The 25870-nt window shown below is 42.0% G+C and overlaps 8 protein-coding genes across 8 annotated transcripts; 4 read left to right on the forward strand and 4 right to left on the reverse strand.

The window, feature by feature from the left end:
• Nucleotides 1-2711: 2711 nt before the first annotated feature.
• SERLADRAFT_431873 (uncharacterized protein) lies at nucleotides 2712-3130 on the reverse strand (the record flags this gene model as incomplete). The annotated part of the gene is made up of 2 exons (XM_007312165.1): nucleotides 2712-3008; nucleotides 3080-3130. The coding sequence occupies 2 exons, from the start codon at nucleotides 3128-3130 to the stop codon at nucleotides 2712-2714; spliced, it is 348 nt and encodes a 115-aa protein (XP_007312227.1).
• Nucleotides 3131-5254: 2124 nt separating this feature from the next.
• Nucleotides 5255-5875, reverse strand: SERLADRAFT_431874 (uncharacterized protein; the record flags this gene model as incomplete). The annotated part of the gene is made up of 1 exon (XM_007312166.1): nucleotides 5255-5875. The coding sequence occupies one exon, from the start codon at nucleotides 5873-5875 to the stop codon at nucleotides 5255-5257; it is 621 nt and encodes a 206-aa protein (XP_007312228.1).
• A 2769-nt stretch (nucleotides 5876-8644) lies between these two features.
• Nucleotides 8645-9364, reverse strand: SERLADRAFT_431877 (uncharacterized protein; the record flags this gene model as incomplete). The annotated part of the gene is made up of 1 exon (XM_007312167.1): nucleotides 8645-9364. One exon carries the CDS (start codon nucleotides 9362-9364, stop codon nucleotides 8645-8647), a length of 720 nt encoding a protein of 239 aa, XP_007312229.1.
• A 192-nt stretch (nucleotides 9365-9556) lies between these two features.
• On the forward strand, nucleotides 9557-9861 carry SERLADRAFT_431878 (uncharacterized protein; the record flags this gene model as incomplete). Its single annotated transcript, XM_007312168.1, has 2 exons — nucleotides 9557-9625; nucleotides 9676-9861. The coding sequence occupies 2 exons, from the start codon at nucleotides 9557-9559 to the stop codon at nucleotides 9859-9861; spliced, it is 255 nt and encodes an 84-aa protein (XP_007312230.1).
• Nucleotides 9862-10355: 494 nt separating this feature from the next.
• Nucleotides 10356-12220, forward strand: SERLADRAFT_404557 (uncharacterized protein; the record flags this gene model as incomplete). Its single annotated transcript, XM_007312169.1, has 7 exons — nucleotides 10356-10424; nucleotides 10786-11235; nucleotides 11504-11597; nucleotides 11641-11759; nucleotides 11824-11850; nucleotides 12100-12137; nucleotides 12199-12220. 7 exons carry the CDS (start codon nucleotides 10356-10358, stop codon nucleotides 12218-12220), a joined length of 819 nt encoding a protein of 272 aa, XP_007312231.1.
• Nucleotides 12221-12382: 162 nt separating this feature from the next.
• Nucleotides 12383-16012, reverse strand: SERLADRAFT_404558 (uncharacterized protein; the record flags this gene model as incomplete). Its single annotated transcript, XM_007312170.1, has 18 exons — nucleotides 12383-12460; nucleotides 12532-12606; nucleotides 12676-12787; nucleotides 12814-12940; nucleotides 13240-13366; nucleotides 13412-13567; nucleotides 13618-13662; nucleotides 13828-14035; nucleotides 14143-14196; nucleotides 14717-14862; nucleotides 14913-14920; nucleotides 14960-15047; nucleotides 15102-15147; nucleotides 15287-15335; nucleotides 15429-15480; nucleotides 15527-15641; nucleotides 15708-15833; nucleotides 15906-16012. The coding sequence occupies 18 exons, from the start codon at nucleotides 16010-16012 to the stop codon at nucleotides 12383-12385; spliced, it is 1719 nt and encodes a 572-aa protein (XP_007312232.1).
• Nucleotides 16013-21285: 5273 nt separating this feature from the next.
• Nucleotides 21286-21968, forward strand: SERLADRAFT_454681 (uncharacterized protein; the record flags this gene model as incomplete). Its single annotated transcript, XM_007312171.1, has 2 exons — nucleotides 21286-21346; nucleotides 21380-21968. The coding sequence occupies 2 exons, from the start codon at nucleotides 21309-21311 to the stop codon at nucleotides 21780-21782; spliced, it is 441 nt and encodes a 146-aa protein (XP_007312233.1).
• A 386-nt stretch (nucleotides 21969-22354) lies between these two features.
• Nucleotides 22355-24615, forward strand: SERLADRAFT_375573 (uncharacterized protein; the record flags this gene model as incomplete). The annotated part of the gene is made up of 7 exons (XM_007312172.1): nucleotides 22355-22933; nucleotides 22989-23053; nucleotides 23122-23465; nucleotides 23541-23906; nucleotides 23972-24223; nucleotides 24280-24352; nucleotides 24404-24615. The coding sequence occupies 7 exons, from the start codon at nucleotides 22791-22793 to the stop codon at nucleotides 24469-24471; spliced, it is 1311 nt and encodes a 436-aa protein (XP_007312234.1).
• Nucleotides 24616-25870: the final 1255 nt, after the last annotated feature.

Consider the following 25870-nt stretch of genomic DNA (forward strand, 5'->3'; position numbering starts at 1 on the left):
CGCACATATTGTGTTAGAGGCAGGAGCAGGGGACGGTCTTCTGGTACTAGGGCCTGTAGTACTACTTGTGCATCTCATATCTCTGAAGACAGAGAATATATTAATGTCAAAAATGCTGGGCGCAGTGAATACTCTGAAAGTCACTTTGATGGTCAGGCTCCAGGTAACTACTAATACCTTTTTTATACTACAATTTTAACTATAATTATTTCTTTCTTAGTTCAACCTGGGGCACTATCAGTAGAACTTTCCTTTGGAAGCTCTTTGATTCCCTCAATCCCAGCTTCAGTAGACCCTTCACCTTCTGCAAATGATCCTAGTTGTGGTAGCAAAAAGTTGCCTGCTTATAAGAAAAAGAAAAATCAGAAAGCCAAAGATATTAACAAATTTTTTCACCATAAGGTGGAATACCACTGGAGCGATGATCCAGGTCTGGCTAACATCTGCAAGGCCTGAAAGTACATATATTATCCATTAGTTACTCCTTTATGTTGATTATTGTGTTAGGAAAAGAAAAACTCAAGTATACGCTACTGGAACTAGTACAGGTACCATGCATTGTCACCTTGCAAATGAACACTGGGATCAATGGCATCATGACTGTACCACAATTGAAGGGTGGCCACACTATATCCAGAATGTATCTACCAACAGCAGAAACTGTCAATCAGTTTGTAATAGCTGGTTCCGTACCTTACAACAAACAAACTTTTATAAAGCCCTAAGTATATATATTGCTGTTACTGATCAGGAATTATATATAAATTCAATCCCCTTTATTAGTGGTTGTACTCAAAAAACGTTGACAGGGTATAAGGATTGTTGACCATCCATCATCTTGGGAACTCCTTTTACTTGTGGGGGGAAAAATTATCACCGATACTGACATCCCTCATTGCTCAAAAATATGGGATATTATTATTTCTGGATGGAAAAATCCAACTACGTAAAGAGTTTCAGGTAACATATTTAACTCCAAATTCATATTCTATCCTATGACCTTGTACAATTTAGGAATCACCAGGGAATGTTAGCTTCACTGCTGATTTATGGCAGAACAGAATGGTGCAGCATTTTCTAGGTGTAACTGCCCACTAGTTTTCAAAATGTTCTGGTCACTTGTAACCTTGTGCTAAAATAGTGGGTTTCTGTAGAATAAATGGACGCCACACAGGTAAGCATGTTGCAGAGGAGCTAGTTGACATTTTTTAAAATGTGGGAGTAGAAGCAAAGGTAAAATTGTTCATCTATTATTTTGTTTTTCTAATATTATATATTTCTAGATTGGCATTATCATAATGGACAATGCAACATCAAATGATTGTGCTATAGAAGAATTAGCTGATATTTTAAGCAACAAGTATTCAATTATGAATTTTGATCCTATTGAAGGACGTATGTGTTGCTTTGCACATATCATGAACCTTTCTTCTCAAGCCATTATCAAGTATTTCTCAAAGCTAGGAGAAGTTGATAACAATGAAAACCTGGATAACTTGAAACCTGGTATTCCTCCCTTTAAAGCCAGTTAACAGACAAGGGAGTAGGCAGCAGCATGGGATCAATTTCAAGAAACTTTGTACGTGCTGTCAGGAAGTCATTTTACCATTGAGAGCAATTACAGGAAATTATAAAAGCAGGAAATGAAAGAAGGACTTTTGTCAAACATGATAATAGTGGACAAAATAAGGTTGTTACCTTACCAACCTTGGAGCTAATATTGGATATAAAAACAAGGTGGGACTCCACCTACTTGATGTTAGAGAGGCTTAGAAAGAACTGCAACCAGTGAGTACAATATTTGGTAATAGAATTTTATGCTGAAACAGATATACAGGCTATTGAGTGCCTGGTAGCTGAGTTACAGTGACTCCAAAAACTGTTGCAATGTTTGGCCTAAACACAGTGCGCAAAGCGCACAACTAACAGGCATGGGAAAGTTACTTGACTTTGGTGGGGTCAACAAAAGTACTTGGCCTTTGGTACAAAATGGTTCCTGGGTCATGTGATTTGGCCCAGTGGCTGTGAGGATATGTTTATTTCAAAACAGCAATACTATTGCAACAGTTTTTTCACTTTTGGTATCAAGGGAGATATCTAGGGAATATCAGTACTTGGTATAGCCTCTTTTTGCCTTGAGCACTGCCTGAATCCTTCTAGGCATGCTTTCAATTGGCATACTTTCAATTAAGTTGCGACACTCTGCAACTATTATCTTCTCCCACTCCACTTGAATCCTCTCCCACAACTCCTCCATCCTATTAGGAGGGTGTTTATACTCTGCCAGCCTCCTCTTAAGACAACTCCACCTATATTCAATAGGATTAAGGTCAGGAGACTGTGCAGGCCACACTATAGTTCTAAATTCCTGATCATCTAGCCACTCCTTGATTTGTTTGTAGGTATACTTGGGGTTATTGCCCTGCTGAATAATAATATCAGGAGGATGGAGACTATAATACTGTAGGGTGTTCAACAGCTCATCCTTCAAAATTGTAAAGATCCCCATCCATCCTACCATCAATTCTAGCAGCATACCCAACTCCCTCCCAAGTCATACAGCCCCAGATCATCATAGAACCTCCTCCTAACTTGACAATTCCCTATACCAATCTATCACTGAGCCCCTCACCTGGCTTTTTCCACACCCGCTTGCGTCTATCTGACCCCAGGCAATTGATTTTGGTCTCATCAGACCATATAACCTTCTTTCAATCCTCCACAGTCCAATCCTTGTGAGCATGAGCAAAGTCCAACCTAGCCTTACAATGCTTTGCAGAGAGAAGATGGTGTTTCCGCTTGACCACAGCCTTCATGCCAGTCTTTTTCAAGTGCTGGTGGACAGTGTTTGGGGAGAGAAGTTGGTTGATGATGTTGGTAAGAGCTTTAGTGATCTGGACAGCATTTTTTGTCTTGTAAGTGGAGATGAGATGTATGGCATGGCAAACATTGGCAGGAGAAAGCTTGGATGGACAACCTCCAACAGACTTTTGGAGTTCAGAACACTCCTTGGAGCAAAGTCTAGATATGATAGAGACATGGACATCATTGGTAGAGGCAATGGACTGAGCAGTTTGACCTGCATTAAGGAGGTTAAGAATCTCTTTTGAGCAGGAGAGAGGGATTTCATGATGATGGTGGTTGAGAATAAGGAAGTGTGTGAACTTAAACTCAGACACAATGTTTATATGTGTATCTTTGTTTGTAGGACTAAACAAAGCCAAATATTCTATGATATCATTGTGATCTCTGCTTCCAGCTCAAAAGTGATCAAACTGTTGCAATGGTGTTAGGATATATCTTCACAGCCACTGGACAAAATCACTTAACCCAGGAATCATTTTGTAGCCAAGACCAAGCACTTTTGTCAACCCCACCAAAGCTAAGCAAAATTTCCACACCTGTTGGCAGTGCGCTTCACACATCGCGTTTAGGCCAAATATTGCAACAGTTTTTGGAGTCACTGTATTTACCTCCCTGCACGTTACAGGTGTCAGCTGCACTGTATTCACGCAAGTCCTCTCCCTTGAGGCTTGGACTTAGAGCATACATAACATGATTGATGCTGATCAGGTAAAGGTATTATAGTGAAGTGTGTACTGTCATTTGTGTCTGCCGCTTGCTTAGCATAGAATTTCACCTGTTGTTGCAAACTTTTTTTCATGTAATTTGTATCTCAGTTCTCACAATGTGTTACGCACAAAGTGCTTAACAAAGTCTGAGGATTCGTCGAGGGTTCAAAGAGACTTATCCGAAGACAAGTTTGAGGACGTAGTTCTGAGTAGAGTTCTTCCAATGAGAGTTGGTCTTCTTCTGGGTAGAAGTCTGACCTTAGGAGTCTAGCTTTGCAAGTGTAAACTGCGTAGAATTGTATTGAAGAAATACTACTACTGTTACAATGGTATTTATAGGAAATAGGATCGGTGATAGGAGTTAGGTCCTATCTAGGGGAGGCTTGCCCGTTGAGGGCTAACTACTATACTAGGCAATGCAGTCTGCAAAGAAAACAGAAATATACATGAAGAAAATGAGTCATCGGTCCGATGGTATAACCGATGAGTAAAGAAAAATGAGTAGTCCATAAAAAGAATAGAAATCATAACATTACCCCCTTACTTGCTTTGAATTTCACCAAAATTCGGTATCTTCACCATCTATGTTGTAACTGTCGTCATAGCTAACATCTCCATGTAATCCCTCCATTAGAATCCTATCTTTGTTTTCCATATGAATAGGACACCAATTGAAACTATGTCCCAGTGCACAACGGTCACAATCGGGGCAGTAGTAGGCTTCGCAGTAGTAGGTGCGATGACCACTCCAACTGCAGTTTTTGCAGTAGGCACATTGGGAAAAACCCTTTTGCTATATAGCCACCATCTATATATATAAATGCATTTATAGAAACTATAGTACTATCAGTGCAATCATAGCTCTTATAGCTTTTATAGCACAGTAGTAGGCAAAATTTTAACCAAGGGGAGAAATATCTATAATTCCCTCAAACTCTTGGATTAATCTAATAAACTTGTTCAATAATAGAAAAAGGCCAGAAGTATTTGGAGTCAAGTATATTATTATAGGCAAGGTACTATAAGTGCTTTTATAGCTGTAAAGGTCATAGTTATAACATAGTTGAAGCTGCTTAAAAGGGCTAATGAATCATACAGTATTAATCAATTATGTAGCCTGTATTAGTGAAATAGTAGTTTGTATCTTTGATATTTATAAAAATGAGAATAATAATTTATCCAAGTATAAGTGGTGACAATGAGTAACAAAATAACCTAAGTCTATGAAAGGTCAATGTATAACATCTGTATAATATATTTTATAAGCTCTCATGGTGTAGTGGATAAATATGTAATGTGTCACCCAAAAGCTGACTAGCAGGTTGAGAGTTCAAATCCTGTCTGTGTTAATTTTTTTATCAGCCACACAATAATTCCCAACATCTATAAGAGCATTTATAGGGCTATATGAGGCTCTATAGATGGCAGAGGTTCTATAACAGGTTTGACCACTGTAACAGCTTTATGAGCACTTATAGTGCTATAGAGCTCTATATAGCTACCCCCATTTTTCCTGATGCAGCGTTGTTGCGAACACCTTGGTGGTATTTTTGTCTGGTGTTGGACGAGGTGTGGGATTGGGGAGTGGGGGATCATCATCTCTCAAGTCATATGTTCCTGCATACAACTTGTTGATCATGTCAGCATTGTCTACATTGATTGGGTTGGAAGGAGAACCAGGCTTAGGCTTGTGTGTCACGCCAGGCAGACTGTCTTTCCAACTCCCTGACGTATGAGATTGCCGTTTTGATGGAGTTCTGCCGGCGGGGATCTGGAGTATCACTTCCTGTCGGCCATGTCAGGCTCCTCGTTGGTTCGTCAGACAACAATGGGTTAGGCCATTTGGCACTGGTTGAGGCGGAGGCAACTGGGATGTCTGTGGTTTTGGGTTTAGCCCAATGGAACAGGGACTGGAAGGGTTCGACTCTTGCAAGATTGGGCTGGTTGGGACGGTGGGAATGTATTTTTCCACTGACGGGGTGGACGGAGGTTGTCGGGTGACAATGTGGTAAGTGGGCTCCGGGGTAACACTGGTCTGCTTGGGGTACAATAGGGACCGGCGGGATAAATTGGGTGGAGGAGTACTCGTACAACTGTCTTGCTCTATCCGCGTGCGTGCCTCTGTTAGCAAAATCTTCCCACCTAATTCCAAATATGCCTTTGCCGTGTCTGTCTGCCCATTCAAGGAGTTCATCCTCAAGCGTTGTTCCAAAGATTCCCAAACTAACTTTTCCATCCGGAGTGCCCAACAGATACTCGAGTCCTGACTGCTGAGCAGCAAATGCTTGTTTTCCAACAAACATAGTGAGTCTATGGCTTTTACGAGTTTGTCAGCTATGAGGTCTATGGCAAGGAAGGCATGTAGGGAAGAAAGAGTGTGGTACACATTGGGATAACATTTTGCTGTTTCGTGAAATAAATAGACGTAGGAATGTTTGGCTGACATCAGTTCAATGGTGTCAGAGATGTCAGCTTGGTTGTGTCATTGCCCGCAAGCAAAGGACACGCGTTCATTGGCTAGCATGTTGACTTCGCCGGGTATAGTGTAGGTGGTGATAGGAAGGCCGGTGGAGTGGGACATGGACATGTTTGAGAGACAGGGAGTTGGTGGTAGTGGTGGTGGTGGTTGTCCCTTCAACATAGTTTGTGGTCCTTTTTATAGGCTTCCAGTATCTCTGCAGCATTTTTCAGGTGTTTTTCTGGTTCCCATGAGTTTTCAGAATGAGGGTAATGGCGCCATTTGATCAGGTAACAGTGTCCGCGTTTCCAGGGTTTGTGTGTCTAAGAATACTTTCTACTTTGTATTCTTCTTCTTTGTTGACAAGGTCAGGTGGTGGTTGGGTAAAGTTTGGTCCGTGGGTGTCGGTCTCGGTATACGGGGATAGGAGGGATGCGTGGAAAATGTTGTGTATGTTCCAATGGGGAGGCAGGGATAATCGGTAGTTTACCGGGGAAATATTTTCTTGGATGCAGAAGGGTCTGATGCGTTTCATGTTGAACTTTTTGTATCCGGTAGCTCTTTCCCGTGGGTTGGTGTTTTCAAGCCACACCTTTTGTCCTTCGGAGAATCTGGTGAACTTGCCGTTTGTTTGTTTCATCATTTTGCTTCTTGCTAGTCTGTGTACTTTGAGGGTGTTCTCTCTTGCCCTAAGTAGTTCGGATAATTGTTTTTCTACAGATGGGATATTTGTGGGTCGGTATTTAGTCGGGATTTCTCGGGGTTCGTATCCCATGAGGAGGTAAAATGGTGATTGGTTGTTTGTAGAGTGTGGTCGCTGGTTGTGGCAGAATTTGGCGGTTGTAAGGTATTTTGCCCAGCTGTGCGGTTGGTTCTGGAAGATGATGCAGAGGTAGATCTCCAGTTCTTGGTTTGATCGTTCCGTCTGTCTGTCTGTTTGTGGATGATACGCCATGGAGAGTGCGGTTTTAATGTTCAGGAGTTTGTGGAGTTCTCTGGATACTTTAGAGGCGAACTGTGGTCCTCTGTCAAATATGAGTTTATCATGTAATCCAAATTGTTTGAAGACAGAATCATAGAAGATTTGTGCAGTTTAGAGTGCATCAATGGTTTTATGACAGGGTGAGAGGATTACTCCCTTACTAAGTCCTTGGTCTACTACGACTATTATACTATCGTATCCTGATGATTCTGGTAAGTCTGTTATGAAATCCACAGAGAGATACTTCATTGGTTCTGTGGTTTCCGGGGTTTGATTTGGTATTAACGGTACTGTAGTTGGATGCATATTTACTTTTGCTTGCTGGCATGTTGCGCATCCTTTCACATATTCTTCTACTTGTTTCATCAATCCTGGCCACCAGTAGGCCTTTTTAATTAATTGGTAGGTTTTTAGCCTTCCTGGGTGTCCCGCCGTTAGGGAGTTGTGGTGATCTTTAATGATTTTTCTTTATTCCTCTGCTTCGTCGATTAGTAGTTTATTCTGATAGAAAAACTGTCCTTCTTCTTTGCTCTAATCTTCCTTCTTTGTTTGTCCTGGATAGTTGTTGTTTGTGAGCATTGCTTGCTCAATAGCGTCTTTTATTGTTCGTGTGTGATATAAGAATGCTGATGCTGGTATCATTGGTGTGTCGTTGTTGTCTTCTTTGTTGTCGATGTATAAGTCACGTCTCCTCAAGAGTGCGTCTGGATATGGGTCTTTCACGGTATATGTGTTTAGTTTTCTGTAATATTGGCATGGTCGGAGTGATCTGTCCTTTTTGCCGATGAAAAAGAAGGGGGACACTTGTGGCGACTTGCTCGGTCTGATGTATCCCTTTCTGTAGTTTTCTGTTAAGAATTCTATTAACACTTTGTCTTCCTTTGGTGCCAATGGGTATATTTTGCAATCTGTTGGTACAAATTCCAGTTTCATGTTGATTACATGATCATATTCCCGTCACTTGGGGAGTCTTTTTGACTTCTTTTTGTTAAAGACGTCCGAATACCCTTTATATTCATCCGGGAGGATATGCTCCTTCTTTTCTCCATGTATTTGCGCGTGTTCCATTGCTGAGTTGACCTTTAACCTAATTGTGGTTTGAGGATAGGGTGTTTGGTTGGATACATATCTATGAATGGTTTTGTATATGTCTTCTTTTATTGCGGTTGTCCTGTTCTTTGTTTTGGTGGTTGTCTGGCTTGTCCTGATGGAGTGTTTGTCTGGGTTTGGTAATTCTTTGCCTTTCCAGTTAATGACTAGATTGAATTTTTATAACCAGGGAAACCCCAGTAATATGTCTTCTCCGTCTAGTCCGGTCAATAGGAACTTTGTAAACCTGTTTTGTCCTCCTGCATTTATCCTCTCATAGGTATAATGCGTAATTTTTCCATTTTTGTTCGTAGTTTTGTCAATGTTTTTACACATTATAGGAGTTGGGAGTTTTTGGAGGGGGAGTCGGTGTTTGATGGCGAATTTTGTGTCCATAAAGTCATCTGTAGCTATCTATCAGGGCTTTGGTTCCAATGGTTTTCTGTTTTAACGAGCAATCAATTTGTAAAGAGTTGGCATTGATTGTTGCTATTGTTACAGTTGCCACTTTTGATGGTACTAACATCGGGGTAGTCCGTCGTTTTAAAAACCCTCGTCTTCTAATTTTTTCATCGCCTCTGTTCTTTGATCTTCTCCTAACTCCCTCCACATCCTCATAATGTTTTGGACCCTGTCTTCTTCTACCACTGTTTTGGTGTCATCTTCCGTTTTGGCTTGATGTACCTTTCTTTCGGGAGTCTTCCCCTCATTCCAATAATTCCTTCCTATGTGCCCTTTTTTGTTGCATATGAAGCATCTCCCTTCTTTCCTTCTGGTTTCTTCTTCGTCTTTGGTCACTCTTTTTGCGCTAGTGAGTGGTCCACCTTTGCAATTTTTGTTGTTCTGTCTTTCCTTGTTTCTGGTACCCCACATCCCTTTGGAGATAACATTGGCACTGATCCAGTTAGCATCTAGGTTTGCCACCGTGTTCATCCAATCTTCTATGGTGACCGGTTCCTTTCCGGTGAGTGCTCCACGGAGGAGGGGAGGTCGGATTGCTTTCTGATAAACCATGATCATGGCTCCGTTGTTGATGCCGCTCTTCCTGGCATCTAGCATGAATCTTGAGTTAAATGCCACTGCATTTTCTCCTGGTTCCATCTTCATTTTCATCAAGGCGGCTGAGGCCGTTCCTTTGATGTTTGTTGTTCTGAAGCTGGCTGTGAAGGTTTTCATGAAGTCTGCCCATGAGGGGTAGGTGTTCTTTGCTTTGTATTCGGTCATTTTGGCTTCGCTCCACGAGGTGGCGGTCCCATTCTTCATGTAGATGAGTGCTACATACACCTTTTTTTGTCAGAGGTGTAAATGGTGTTGTTGATATTGAAGTGTAAATCTGTGGATGATATCCACCTTTGGGCCTTATCTGGGGTCCCATCAAAGTCATCAATCTTTCCAATCATTGTGGGTTTAGATGCTGCAATATTAGACATGGTGTGTGTTGGTGGGACTGGAGTCATGGGCGTGCTCCCAAGGAACCGAGTGATAATAATGATCACTCCATTAATTGCACTAGGAGATACCCAAGTAAGTCCATAAACAAAAATGAGACTATAAATGACTCACCAGGACCATAGGCTGCAGAGATGTGTTCTTTGAACATCAAAGCTGTTGCTGTTCATAGCAATAGCATTCAAACGGCTTGTGAGGAAGGGCACAACCTGTTGGATGAAATCTGGCAGTGTCAATGGCTAGTGTCAATATGGAGTCCAGAAAAGCTCCATGCAGCTGAGGCCAATGTGGCTTTGCAAGATCCAACTTAGTGCTCTTGGGAATTGACGAGGCCCACATTGTCACTACATGGGGGGACAAATTTTGACAGGCCTATCAACATGTGTGCAACATATGTCAAAGGCTGATGGACCATGCTGTCACAGCAACACTTGATCCTGCAGGAAAGTAATTGGTCTGTCAAAGTCTTGGGCTAAAGGAGGGACAATATGAATATGTTTGTCAGTCTAATGAAAGTCATAATATTCAACTAATAATCAAAGAACTTATGCATGGGCTTGGTGAGGCAGTTTTTCTGGAGCTGCAATGGGTTCTAGAACCTGGAAATAAGGTTGTTGTATATTGCAAAACAAACACGTTAGTGGTACAAGTGGCCAGATACCTGTGGAGGACACTCCCACCTGGTCCTGAGCGCCTGCATAGAGTGCATGTATCACAATGAAACATTGGACCTGCTTACAAACAATGCATCCACTTGTGCTATTGTTGGGACTATTGCCGGTTGGGTATCAATCAACCAAACATAATGTGCAAAGCTAACCTTGGCTTACTGACAATGCTAGCGGCCTGGTTCAGCAAAAAGGAGGAGTCATATGTAATGGGTGTGATGCAATTTGTTACACCTATGTAGAACCGTCAGTGATTTCTAAAATACGAGCACATATTTCTATGCAAGAGAAACAAGCGGCTAAGTTGGTGGAAAAGTCAGGTACAGCAGCAAAAACAAGCCAGAAAAAGGACAAGAATTATGAAGGGAAAAAAACAAAAAAAAAACCGGGCAAGAACAAAAAAAAACACGTTCCAAACCAATAGCCTCAAGGATAGGGGTAGAGAAACCGAGCATTAAAGGCGTTGAACCAAATCTTGTGCACTTTCTCACCGCTCACATAAAACAACAGTTTTTACAAACCACCCTCAACACTATCTACGCTAATCCTGGTGAATTTGCATGACAGGATTGCATCCAGGCCAACCAACAACTGCCTTGCAGCTCCTGCAAGCCCCCCATCAATGTGTTAGCACTGCCAAGTGATGCCAACAGTCACACCATCAAGCCTTGCAAAACCAAGATAATTGGTCCTCCTCCCCCACCCAAACTCACGGCCGAATTGCAAGTGCACGCAAGGGAAAAACTCCAATGGTTCACACTTGAATGCTGGTACAGAAAGGACAATATTCTCAACAATATAGTCCCACACACCATTTACTGGGCTCAAGGCAAAGTCCTTACCAATATTATCAACTCAGCAGCCTCTTGCAAGACTGGCCATATTTTGAGGACGATGGTCAAGCACTATTCAAACTTATTGAGTCACTCAACTGTAGATACAATGCCAGGGTCATCAAAACCCGGATTTCCAGCAACAAGAAGAGAACAGAGACAAGAGCTAGTAACAATGCAAAGAGTGAGTATCTTTGCCAGCTTTGGATGTAATTCACTGGCCTACTTCTACAGGATTATCGACTATGCAAAAAAGTAGCAAGCAAACTGATAAAGAAAATATCCCTGACATTCTAGAACATCAATCCCTCTCACCTTCATTGCCTGCTCAAATATCTGACACGCTGTATCCTCAATACCAGCAGCTGGCCTATTCCCTTGCTCCTTCTCCATCCCATTTTAATTATATCTATCCTACTACTTCTCACACTAATATACACTCTTCGATGTAGCATACATTACCACCTCCTTATTTTTTACAACCTACCTACCACCCTCCCTTATTCTACCACCACCCACCCTACTTCCCGCACTTCCCACTCCCAGGTGTACAGAACACATTGAAGCATGACTCAACAACCAACCCCAGCCCTGCTCCAGCTATTCCTGACAAGCGACCTCAACTACTATAGTGTGGAGAAGCTGTCATTATATGAAGAGGAAGGTGACTCAATAGAGGTGAATGGTGGTGAACAGCAAGGTACCCAAGTAAGTGCTATAATGATATATTATCTATTTGTTACACCACAAACCCACTATCCCCACTTTGCAGGTACATTGGCGGTTCTGGTTGCTGCAAGTGAGTGCACTGTGGTATAAGATTATTGCTCGGTGTGCTCCATAAATTGTCTCCATCACCCACTCCCTCTTCCTCAAGTAGTGTACTTGGTCCATGTATTCCCAAAATGTCGAGATGGGCCGTACTTTGTGCAATTAACCCTTTCAGTTTTCCTTTGTTTGGAATTTCTACACCATTTGTAAAGTTGTCAGGTGCCTCAAATCCCGTGTCTCACCCAGGACATCATTGATGGATCTCACCATTTCGCAGTCAGTGCATGAGTGCTTGAAGTTTGTTATCCAACCCAGGTGAGCCATGAGATTTACTCTGAGCTTGTAGTGATACTGCTTGTTCTATTTCTTCTTTTAGTTTCAGGAATGCCATGACATGATGGAAACAACCCATCGATAACATGGGTCCTCGAACTCTTTGCCTTTGTGAGTAACTATTTCTTCTAACCATAAGTTTTGATGTCCTTTCAGCAAATCCGACTTGATAAAACACCCTAGCTAGCCATACAAGTTCTCCAACCAGTTGTTTGATATAGCCTGTGTCAATTTTGCTGGAAACTCCCACTTGAAGGAGCAGTAAAGTTCAAAAAGATAATGCAAATAATATGGATTTCCCGATCCTGCAAAGGTAAATATCCATATTTACCCGTAAAAGTGAGTCTCATATTGTGTTCAAGAATCTCCAACTGACCTTGAGAATCTCACAGACTCTTCCAGTATCACCAGTTGCTATGGCACACTGTACTTCACGCCACCACAGTGTATTCTGTATGAAGAGTATCGCATTAGCTAGCGACACATCTCTCTGTGAGTCGGCTTTGCCCATCTCACTAACTGTCATCAAGTCTGATAGAACACTAGCTTCATCACTAGCTCCCTCATCCTCTTCACCTCCCCTATCTTGTTCTCCCTCTCTCCTTTCTCCTGCTACCATCTGGTTGTTGGCTCTATTGTGTTTGGACATAACAGATACCTTTTTAGCTTTTGAAGCTGATCAAATGTCTTGCCATCCTTGCTGAACACCATCACATGGTTGTTCAATTCCTCAGCATCAAGATTCATTTGTGTTTTTAATAGATCTACCACAGCATCCTTCATGCCTTGGATGTGCATTTTGTCAGTGTTATTGGTGGCCAAAGGTATGATTTTTGTGTAGGATTAATCCAATTTTTTTCAATAGAATTATAGGCCCCGTCCATATGTGTCTTGTAGATGTGTAAAACCAGAACAAAATCAATCAGAGCCTGTATGGCTCAGATATTCTCCAGGTGATGTAATTCAAAATCATTTAAAATGGTCTTGACTTTGGGGCTTTTTCTTTCTTGTAGCAGTTGTCTCTGATTCAACAGCTCTAGATCAAATGCTTTGGGGTCAACATCTTGCAGCTCAATTGCTGTACCTGCAAATCCCTTCACCATACGGCTTTCCAGCCCTATTCGGTTATCTAGCTTTCTCACAAATGCTTGCACATTGTTGCCCACTACACTGAAGAACCTCCTGGAGTTGGCTTGAGTAGCAGCCCAAAGCTAGACTAGCGTATCACAGGTCATGGTCAATAAGGCTTCCCATACTGTGTTGTATACTACTGAGCGCCCCAAGCGGCTTTCAATACGGAAATGGGACCTATGGGCTTTGGTAGTGAATAGGTAGAGGCCCCTGCATAGTGCAGTATAATTGACCCATTTTGAGCGAACAAAGGTAAGTTCCAGGATACAATCAATAACATCCTGTAATTAATGTCATGAGAAGATTGGAAAATAAATGATAGGCCACATACTAGAGTCTGTGGACGGTTTTGATGTTCAGAATAGTGCTGTGAGTCCTAGAATTGGGGATTGCAATAAACGTTTGTGAGGTGCCACATTGTTGGTGTGTGTTTTTGTATTATGGACTGGAGCTTTAGAAAACTGAAGTTTTTTACCACATTCTATGACACAGGAACACCCTGAGTTTGTTGAACTCCTTCACCAGTGGCTCGGGCCCTCACCTGCAACCCAGCCTGCTTTGATATTATAACAGTTGCTTCAGTTGTTATTATGGTGGTGATATGATTGATGGCCCACACAGTGAGTGCAGAGCTCGGTTTTGTAATCTCACTGATCTCCACTCCTCCAGATACATAAGCTTGTATAAGTGAATCTTTGGATTGGCCTATGTCATAGAGCAGGTTAATGATTTGTCCAAGAGAGGGGGAGCTACATCGGGGGACCAGTGAGAGTTTGGACAAGCCTTATAAAGCCTTATAATAACAATAAGGTACAAAATCATTATCAGCCAGACACACTCATTTGTAAGTCCTTACATGGCTAGATTAAGTAGGTCATTCTCGCCAACAGCGTAAGAATGATGTCTGATTCTAAGAACAATCAGTAGCTATATTTGTAGCTATAGATTATTGCTCGCTAGCATATGTGTCTGAGTTGTATGAATCACAAGGGCTTGAACTACGAGCATACCACTGATGCATAGGTACAAAATCTGCACTTGTATTTTACTAATTGCAATGGGCCTAGGAATGATATTACATGCTAACACAATACCATAGTTGTCCCACTGATGGGCATGAAATGTGTGCCATCTTGTATGATATTACAGGTCTGAATGGTTTACAATTTGACTGAATGACAAAACAAAAGCCTTTTTGTGATACAGAAAAAATACAAAAATGATGGTACAGGCAGTACATGACAGAACAACTCGAACTACACATTGTTGGCAACTTTCACTGCAGCACGCTTCTCTCAAATCCTAGCAAGAGCACTGAATTTTGCTGGCAACATGCCTTGGCACAACGAGGATGGGAAATTTTTTCTGTAGTGATGGTTTAGCACACTACACTACAAACTAAGATGCATGGGGGACAGTCAAGAACATACTGATTCCACCAAGCAATGAGGTCATTGACCTCCTCAATCTCATCGGGATCTTGGAGAAGACCCAAGATGCTATTAAAAAACCACTCGGAGTCAGTGATAGTGTCGGTACAAGAGAAAACCAATTGGATTAAAAATGCAAAACAAACCTGGCTCGAAGTCAGTAAGATGGGCACAGTAAAATACCTATAGCACTTACTTGTGTAGCTATGTATGCAATAGAACCATGTGTTACTTGGTGCATACCATGCAAGTGGGCATTTGAAGAGCGAGTGGCATAGGCCTCAGTGTTGGAATTGACAGATGATGGAGATAGAAATATGTATTTATAAGCCTAGTAGACTGATGAGACATGTGTATAATGTTTATTTAGAATGTAATAACTCACCAAGACAAGAAGATTATTATGGAGCAAGCCCTTCCAGGGGTCTGTACTGTCATAGTCAAGGCCAGCATAAAGAAACAAAGGCCATTGGTCGCTTGTGATAAGTGTTTCACCACTCTGTAGTTTAGCTCAAACACTAATTAGTCAGCTAGCCTGACAAGTCTACATAATAAAATGGAACCACTCACTCTAAGTCATTCCAATCGAGGCTCGCTGGACAGAGTAGCTGGCCAGTAACTGGATGGCCAAAACCCCGAGTAGACTTGATGTTTTGATGAAGTGGAGGGTCCAAATTATGACCCTTTGGTGTAATCCAGTTAATATTTTAACCTTTGAGGGCCTTGGTGTCATCAGATTGAGCTCCAGAGCAGCCTTTCTGGATCTTCAAAAAATTTCAGGCAAAACATAGAATATCATGAGGCACTTACTAGTTCGCTGATAGCTTCAATGTCATCTTCTGAGATTGAAGCACTGGTAAGCTGATCCTTGAAGCCTGGAATCATGTTCAATAAAGTCTTGAAGACTTCATCTTCTCGATGCTCCCTGCAAAATTGATGTTTGGTGAAGAATAGTGGAAGATGGTAATAAAAGTGCAAAAACTAAACTTACTCAACAGAAAGTTCCTCCAGAGGTTGGTCTTCGCTCATTTGAAGAAGCCCATTAAGCAAGAGAGCTCGAATATTGGAGAATGGATGGATTACCCAACAGAAGTGTCGTCCATAACTTGTGCTTGGGCTACAAATACGGCTAAACAAGGCAATGACCATAACAGTTGATCAGTGTTAGACTCGGAGCCTCAAGACTTACGGACACTTGCGAGGGCTTTTTTTTAGAGCATTATTGTGGACATGCTGAATTTGTGGATTAAAGCCTGATCCTACATCATCATCTGGCTCAGTTATTATCTGTGACATGTTTAATGAGATTGACAGCAGCGGTGCGTGGTCCAACTCTATCATTTTGATCTTGATGATCTTATTTATAGCTGAATCATCCTACAGCTAGGTCCTACCTTTACTACGAGCTCGGATCATCATGGTCTGCTGATATGCACCAGTTTACTGGTCTGTCCCTGACAGACCAAAAAAGACTAGCCATTTGCTGCTAAAGCGAGGTACATTTTAAAATCTTTCATCATTCTCCATTTCTCCATTACAGATTTAAACGGTCTGGTGGATTACTGACTAATTAGTACAGGTCGCTGCCAGCACAAAAATTTCGGATGTGCAGTAAATATGCAGAAGCCTCGAGGCCCCACATCACACTGTCCAAGTTGTCCGGGTCAGTATGTTCTCCATACTCTCTTTATAACGTATTTCATCTATTATTCCCACCAGCTGAAATATTCCCAACCTGTGAATCATTCCAAAGTCTGTAAGGATAACAGGCAATCTGTGAGAGGTACAGAAACAAGTATGTGTCGAAGTACAGGTATGTAACAAAGCATTGTGTAGGTACTAATACATTTATTTATTGAGAAACACATCAGGCTGATGAACCACATCTTTGCAGCCGCCCATTTTGTCGTTGCCATCACTTCCCTTCTCAAACAATTAGTATCAGGTAAGCTAATAAATTTTTTCTCATACCTGTAACACCTCCTGACCTCTTTGACTTTGCCGTTTTCTTTCTTTTCTTCCTCTCAATAGATCATTTTACTCCTATGTGGACCTCTTCTCGCAAATCTAGGAATGCATGGCTTGTGACTACAGTCTTTTCAGTGAAATCAAACAAATGCAGTATACAGGCACATTAGGCCATGTAATGAAAGTGCAGCTGCCTCATGGGCAGCCTATCATAATAGCTGGTCAGCTTTTGTCATCCAAAATTGAACATTGAATGTATGCTTACTTATGCATCAGTGTCAACTGGGGTGGCTGGCTCGGTTGTAACAACTGACATAGCATCTTCAAGTTCACAATATGTGCTAATTGTGGTAGAAGCTTGAGTGTGATCCATGATATCAAGAAGGAGGCTGCAGGGTTTTTTCAAGTGTGAAGTCTATTTGCTTCAGCTTGTCGTTACTTATAGCATATTAATGTAAGGCTGATTGCTTGTTTTGGATAATTGTGGAGACGTTCCTGAGCTGATTGTCCGTAGTTCTGGTTGTGGATATACCATAAGTAAACCCTTGGCTCTGCTCTCCGGATCATGTTCTCTTATTTACGTTACTATTTCTCCAAGTTCTCCGGAGTCCCATGGTTATGATGCATAGTGCACAGTGTTCACCCCCAACGTGCAGACTTGAACTATGGATCACATTTGCTGATGGACATTCAACAAACCTGGGCCATTCTCTCTACACAGAAGGCGTATAAAAAACGCAAGCGAGAAATCTCCAGTCTACTCAACAGAGTGCACATTATTTTGCATTAAAAAAAGTCTTGTGTTCAAGAAGTGGTACAGCCATCAAATGTACAGCATGATGATGCTGAAACTGTTCCCCCCATTCATGATGTGAGACTCATTTTTTTCTGACTTCTTATTCTGACAAATAGACAATAGGATATTAATCTTGTAAAGAATGATTCCCCCCTTTCACTCCGTTGCACACAACAGACTAATTGTCGGCTGCCCAAGCAATTCCGAGACATTGTTCCACAAACATATATATCTTTACCACCACCTTCCAAATCATCTGATATCTACTTGAATGCCACAGTCACATCTTCTACACATCACAATTCCAATCACAATCAAATATCATCACAAGCCTTTCATTCAATGAAAAATATCTTTGGCTTTGTACGAGAATACCACTATGGCCTTCCATCACATGATCCAGATAATCTTCTGTTGTTACAAGATCTATGTACACCCAACAATAACACCAAAACTTCTCAATCCAACAATAAAGACCAAAACCTTCATAATCCATATTATCCTTACCCAAACGAGAGTTTATTCCTTCTCGGAGACTGGTATTGGAACAATGGGAATCAGATATCACAAAAAAACTTCAAAAAACTCTGTGATATAATTACTGCACCAGAGTTTTGCCAACGGATATAGGACAGGCTAGTTGGAAAAAAATCAATTGCACACTAGCTGGTGAGGACATAAGCGGAGACCCAGAGGGAAAAAGTGAATGGAGAAGTACATCTGTGACATTCTCAGTACCTTTCCACAAAAGAATGCAGGTTCCAGATGCCCAGGACTTTACAACAGCAGATTTCCACCACTGTCCCATCCTTTTAGTTGTTCGAGAGCAACTCTCCAACCCAAATAGTTTGCAGTTTTATTTTGTCCCCTACAATTTAAAGTGGAAACCAGAAGGTAGAGAGGAAATAAAAATATATGGGGAGCTTTATACATCACCAGCATTCATTGAGGCCCATCAAGAAATCCAGGAGTTACCAAGGGAGCCTGGTTGTGAGTTGGAGCATTGCATCCTTGCCTTGATGTTCTGGTCAGACGCAACTCAGCTGACAGCATTCTCAACCAGAAAATTATGGCCATTGTGTATATTCTTTGGTAATGAATCAAAGTATCAGCAAAGCAGACCCAACAGTCACTCGTGCCACAATATTGCATATTTTGAAGTGGTGAATCCTAACTACACTGTTACTCAATTGTTACTCATCATTTATTTTTCAAAGCTGCCAGACTCATTTAAAGACTTCACAACGGGTTTTGCAGGTCAAAAAGGCATCAACTCAAATTTTTTTTTCCCACTGTAATCGTGAATTCACACATGCGCAGTGGGATATACTCCTGGACAATGACATAATTGAAGCCTGCAAACATGGTATTATAGTCAAATGTTTCGACAGGGTCCAACGTCGGTTTTATATTTGATTTTTCACATACAGTGCCGACTATCCTGAGAGGAACTATCAGCCTCTCCATCATGGTCATTTGCTTTACTGACTATAAGTTTATTCAGAATTCTACTTTTGTATTTGTGCAACCTAGGTCAATGCCCATGCCCTCGGTGCTTGATTCTGATGAGCCAGATATTGAACATAGGATCACCTCAAGATAGGAAGCTATGACAAACAAAGGCTCATGTCAACAACACTACATATCTAGCAAAGATATCAGCAGCCCGGAAACTGATTTATAAAGACAATTATGCTGTCAATAGCACAGCAGTCGAAAGGCTTCTCAAGCCACAGTTTTGGTACCAACAACAGTAAGCCTGAACTGTTGTAGTTGTATTATTATACTGAGGATTCTGTTAGAGTGCACTTTCCGCAAACTTTCACCTTTCAATGTCAACATATTTTTGCTATTCCCTGCAGATATTCTACATGAAATTGAACTGGGAGTTTGGAAAGCGATCTACATGCGCATACTGCGCTGCCAGGGTCAAGCATTAATTGATGAGTTTGATAGACAGTGCACATTCTTCTGTCTCATCCCAGAAAGCTTTTCATTGATTATCATTCTAGTTTCAGGAATGTTCCATCATTTGGACGAGACACAATCAGGAAATTCTCTACTAATTCATCAGAGATAAAGAGGATGGCCGCTTGAGACTATAAGGACCTCCTTCAGGTGCGTCCACATTTTTATTTGCCAGATCAACATTCTTATGTTATTGTTTTAGTGTATGATTCCAGTATTTGACGGGCTCCTACCAGAGCCTCACAATCAAGACATACTTGACTTCATATTTGTTGTAGCCCAATGGCATGCGCTGGCAAAGCTTTGAATGCACACGGACCAAACCCTTAACCTTCTTGATCATTCAACAGTTGTATTTGGGCAGCTACTTTGCAGATTTCATAACAAGACCTGCACTGTATCAACTATTAGAAGGCACTACTGACTCGTATACAACCCAAATTGTGAGTTTGAGTGTTTTGTTTTGTCTTTGAAGCTCACATATGTCTCATAGGGCAAGCTTGCACATCGTACATCAAAGACTTCATATACTCAAACCAGCAAAAAGGGACGTGTCAAACAGATAGCTAACATTGACCGGCAACAAACTCAAATTTGGGGGATTCAAGATAGACTATCTATTCTTCCCAAGTCAGCTCAGCTCAAATCTGATGGTGTTGCATTGTCACCCAACGTCCACCACATTATCGGAGTCACACAAAATAACCCAATTAATATAGGTTTATTCTTGCGTACTAAATTTGGTGATCCAGCCTTGAAGGGGAATTAAATTGTTGTGTGATTACTACTCTGGCTAATATTGTGTCGTTTTGTCTAGAACTTTATCATAAAGCTTCAGAGCCATCTATTGCCAAGAGTGCAAGCCCTGGCATTGTCGGAGTACATGACATTCAATCTACATCACACCAGTGACTCTTCTACCAACCCAAGCCTTTTGATGAATTTGGAGTGGGATCCAGCTCAAATTGTCTTCAAGGATGGTTGTATGTATCAACACCACATTCTTTGAGTTAATTATACTTCTTATGATGTCCGACGTGCTCAAGACATCATCCATCCGAATACATCAAGCAACCATATCATGGTCTTTGCGAGCTCTGATGATCCTTCAGGAGTTTTTTTCTGGTATGCAAAGGTATTGGGTATCTATCATTCCAATGTTATATATGTAGGACCAGGAATGGTCAACTATCAAGCTCATTGCATATACTTTGTGTGGGTCAGATGGTATCAACGTTCCAAACCCACAGAAGCAACCAATGCATTAGAGGAACTTTCATTTTTACCAATGGACAACGACAACACTTTCAGATTTATTGACCCAGAAGATATCCTTTGAGGCTGTCACATAATTCCGAGGTTTTCAAAAGAAAAAGCTCACCCTAATGGGATTGGTTTGTCGCTATCCGCAAGAGACTCATAATGTAACAACCAAGAGTTAGTTACTCTGGCGCACACAGGAACACACTATAAAGGTAGTGAAGAGGGATTGGTTACCCCTTAAGCTGCAGAGAGTTTGTTGGTATACAACAGGAGGACTCGCTGAGGAGTCTCCTTGATCTATTGGGGTATTTATACTAATACAGAGTGTTTGTACCTATGTACTGTACAGTTGATAAAGGCAGTGGCTGATGATGTCAGAGGGTGCAGCCCGTGTGACCAGCTCCACTGTGTGAGAGAGTTCAAGTCTAAAAGAAGAATAAAGGCAGCACTGCGCCAGAAGGTGGAGTTAGAACAAAAAAGGAAAATTCCGTATGGCACGGAGTGTGAACTATAGTAAAAGGTTAAAGCGGAGAATGAAAATTAAAGGAAAGGTCCAAAAAATGTGTTATTGTAACACATAAGAATACAAATTTTATTATGTTAATCAGTGCGTATTCTATCTACATTGCTTTTTGCAATTGACATGCTTTCTTGTGTCCCGTATATAGGTTTGCTGACCGCGATATCTTCATGCGCTATCACTGGGGCCTTGCCCCCGGACATGTCTATACCAGAGACTCACAAACGCTCACCGAAAGACAGCCAAATCCAACAGCAGCACCTGCGATGAACAATGACCCAGCTGATATAATATCAATGGTTGAGCCTGAAGAAACACCTCCACGTCAACCTATAGACCTGGACAACATCAGCCTCAGCGGTTCAGATGTGGAAGAGGTGGAAGAGGGCCCATACAACTCCGATGTTTTAGATTTTATGGAGAGTTCTGGGGATAGTTCCGAGTCAGACTTGGACATTAATGATGCAGATGAGATTGAGTTGGATAGGATTGAAGATTACATTGATATGTACAGTGACGACTTGGCACAAGACTATGGACACTTTGACTAGTACCCCATCAGATTTTTACCCTTTTTTTTGACGTGCTTTTATGCTCACTGGAGTTCAGTCTGGAACTCTGGTCAGGAAGATATGTTCTTACAAATTGTTATACTCAGTTGGGCTTAACCTGTTGTTTGATATCAGACAGGCTGTTCAATATGGGATAAAGATGTACTGACACGAAATCACAATTAACCATTGGTTTGGCGTAATTCTTCAGACCGAAGGTAAAACTAGATAAAGCCTGATGATCAGGCGGCAGTCGGCAGTCATCAGTCCGGTTATAAACTCCGACTGGTTTTACCAGCGTCCCCCCGGTCCCCCGATGTATGCATGAGCTGTTGAGAAACGACTTCAACATCTGTATGTGTTTTGGTTTTCTTTCTATTTTGTTGCCTTTCTGATCTTTGACTACAAAGAGCCAGTACATAAGATTAGGGATAGTCCACCCTGCCTGTTGAATGGATGCAAGTATACCCTTGACTTTGTCGGCTGGCTTTCTTGGTGAGCACCTTGGGGTTTTTTGTGGGGTTTCAGACATTGTAGGACTGGATCTTGAGTTTATTGGCCATGTAGTGGCCTCCAAGCCTGATTGACAACCTGCCATTTTTGCCTTGTAGAATGTTTGCGGAGTAGCACCATTCAGGGCTGAACTGTGCCAGTGCCGTGTTGTTGAAGTGTCAATATATGTGGCTATTGCTACCGAAGGCGAGCTCCCCCCAAAAGGCCTTTCATTCGGAGCAGACCTTATTTAGCAAGATATCGACTGTCATGTCTTGAATTAGGCCAGCAACTGGAGACTAATCCACTATAGTTCTGCTCAAAGACAATTTCGGCTAGTAACCGACAGTAAACCTAGTGATCTGGCTGGGTACGAGCCTAACAGCAAGCTGATACCTATCTGTATGGCGGTGTTTGCGCATTGCCACCAAAGATCAACTATGTTGATGGGCTGGAACTCGTTCGACTTCTTCTATCGTTCCAAGGACTTTTTGTTTGTTCCACCTGACTAAAAAGATGGCACCTCCAAAGACAGTAGCCCCATCCAAGGTTGGTGCTCAGTCCAGTCGCAGAGGAAAACGGTCTTGGCGAAAGAATATCAACTTGCGAGTTGTAGAGGAAGGGCTCGAGAGCGTCAGAGCAGAAGAAAGGATTACTGGGTAAGGCATTCTTGGCTCTAATACCTCTATTCTTTGATATCGAGGACGCCTTCAGCTCGACTGTATCGACAAAGAACGACGACGAGCTTTTTCAGGTCGATGTGAAGGGTGAGGAGCGAGGTAAGTATCATTTGTGTACATCGTCAGACCAGTCCAGTCTCGATCTCACTCTCCCGATACTGCTACAGTGCATAAATCACTTCTGTATTCCAAATCTCAGCTCACGTCTACTAAAATACTATCACAACGCTCTGCTGTTCCCGCCGTATTTGCCCACTCATCTAGTGCAAAAAGAAGTAAATCTGGTTTTGCTTTGACCCCAGAAGATATATCGCAGTTACTTCGGGTGGCTAAGCGTCCGCGAAAAGGCGCCTTTACCGCTGTCATGGATCCGATAGGGTTTGTAGATGGCAGTGCTATGTCAGGTTTAAGCCAAGCTAAGAAGAGTAGCGGCGAATATGATCTTTGGGTGGACGCAAAGGAACAAGGTTTCAAATCAGAGCTTGAAATCCCGCGAAAGGCAGGAATTAAGGTAAATATCTCTGCTCATCGTAGGATGTCTCAGCTCAACGTGTCTTTTCACGGATCATTTCATTATTATTTTCAGTGCCCTGAACTTGCTCATCCTCGTGATATGATTGAACTCCCACCCGTTGTAGTTCCCCACCAGGGAACCTCATATAATCCTCCGCTTGCTGATCACGAAGAACTGGTTCATCAAGCCTACGAGGCCGAACACCGTCGTGTTAGAGACTCAGAAAAATATCTGCAGACGAAACGTAAAATTCAGAACGCAAGGGATGACCCCAGCGAGGCGCAAGAAGGGGTACCACCAGGCATGAAATTAGATGACATATCTCCTGCGGCCGGTGACGATGAAGCCGAGATCTTAGGAGACATAGTAATAATGAAGAAAATGCCAGCTAGAAAAACAAGACAGCAACATCTTAAAAGGGTAAAATTACAAGCTGAGGTACTTTTTCTGCCAGCTCTTTTCCATCAACAATAGTTGCTTATCACCCCTTGCCTTACATGTAGCGTCGTGCACTGGCAGAAATAGCCGCGAGAAAGCGCATGAATGACACGGTCGGCAGAGTGAAATCCTTACGTTCTGAAGTAGACAGAACGATGAAAGCTCGTGAGCAGGCTCAGTCGGCTCGTGACCTTTCTTATAGGTCAAAGCTCAGGCAAGGTCTGAGTGGGCGCAAGCTAGGAAAACACAAAGTGGCAGAGGATAATGTGGATGTTCAAGTGAGCGAGGATCTGAGTGAAACTCTCAGAACGTTGAAGGTGCGTTTTTAGAACTGCCTCTGACATGGAATATCCATCGAGAAGGCGACTTGTAGCCCGAGGGAAATTTGTTCCGAGACCGGTTGCGCAGCCTGCAACAGAGAGCTCTTGTTGAGCCTCGTGTTCCTGTCATGTGAGCATGTTTTCATTCGGTTTCTCTACTAGTATTTATCTCTCCTATCAGACCTGCAAGGCGAAAGTACAAGCTTAAGGAGTACCAAAGGCATGCATGGAAAAGATTTGAATGACGGAACAATAGACCCATGTTCACCGTAGGGTACTAGGTGATATTCGCTATATACACACTACAAAAATTGTAACATGCCTTACTACATTTGACTGAAAATAGTCCAGAAAACATCTACGCTGTCCCAGCGGATATCGTGCAGTGTCACATGGTAGGGTGCGCAAGAATAGGCCGAGATATTGAATGTATTGAAGAACTCCCAAACTTTGATGAACAGGAGGATAGCGCACAAATCAGTCCACTGGCCATCCAGACCATCTGCTAGGACTTGCCTCTTCTTTGAGTTATGCTGCTGCTTTTCCCTCCTCAGCCTCTGCTGTTCCCTATTATTCCTCTGTAGCTCCTCTTGCAACAAATGAGCAGCTGATTTCCTCTGCACCTGTTGCATGGTCATAAGTGCTTCCACTTCTGCTTCTGCTAACACTTTCTTGTCATTAAACCTTGAACAATTTATCTCCATATTTTTCCATCATGTATCCTGAGCCATGTTCAAGTTCTGTTGTTGTTTGAAGGTACTGTGGGTCAATTGCTGAGTTATGACATTTGGGGTAAGATTGCAGGCTTGTTTATAACCTTGCCAAGGAGAAAACATTGTACCTGAAGCTTCAGTGTAAATCCCATTCTCTTCTGTCTCTGATGCTATCAAGAAGGTTTATTAAATCTCATATATGATGTGACAACACCAACAAGATACTATCTTGGGGCACTAGAGCATGACACAAACTACAACTCAATGGTGGGAATGGGAAGTGTGTTAGTTTTGGTGATTCTGCACCTTTGTGCTACCTATATATTTTCATTCCTTTCTCTATCTGTTCTTCTATCATTCACTATTGATTGTGTTCTCTATTATTTCGCCTTTATGGCTGCTTTGTTTACCTTTGTTTACAAAACTTCGGACAGTACTGCAGAGTCCAATGCTTCCTATTCTCTAGTTACTCACATTGGACTCTAGGTACTGTATACCTGTCATACTCTCTAATAATACAGTTACTCACATTGGACTCTAGTTCCAGTCCCTGATTGCTCTCAGCAAGTGGCTAGACACTTCCTTCAAGCTTTGTTCTTAATAGGTTATGAGCCCTGTGCTCTAGCCATCTTCCTGACCTCATATCTCACCATCCAAGCGTCCTACTGCTTATCCATCGTAACCATCGTCTTCTGGGACTCTTATTATCTCATCCATCACCTCAGATTACTCTGATCTCATCTTGATCTCCAACAACAACTCCTTGTTGCAAGTTACCCCCATTTCGGACGCTTTTTTGGCCTTATCTGCACCATATCTTGCCCAATCCTTATCTGATCGTCCTGTAACTTCTACCATCGTCTTCTACGGCCTAAATAACCCTAGGAGACCTGTCAGAGTGGTTGGATTTGAGCTGGATCTTTCTGTGAGC

This window comes from Serpula lacrymans (genome assembly GCF_000218685.1).
Source record: "Serpula lacrymans var. lacrymans S7.9 unplaced genomic scaffold SERLAscaffold_1, whole genome shotgun sequence".
Lineage (NCBI taxonomy): Eukaryota > Fungi > Basidiomycota > Agaricomycetes > Boletales > Serpulaceae > Serpula > Serpula lacrymans.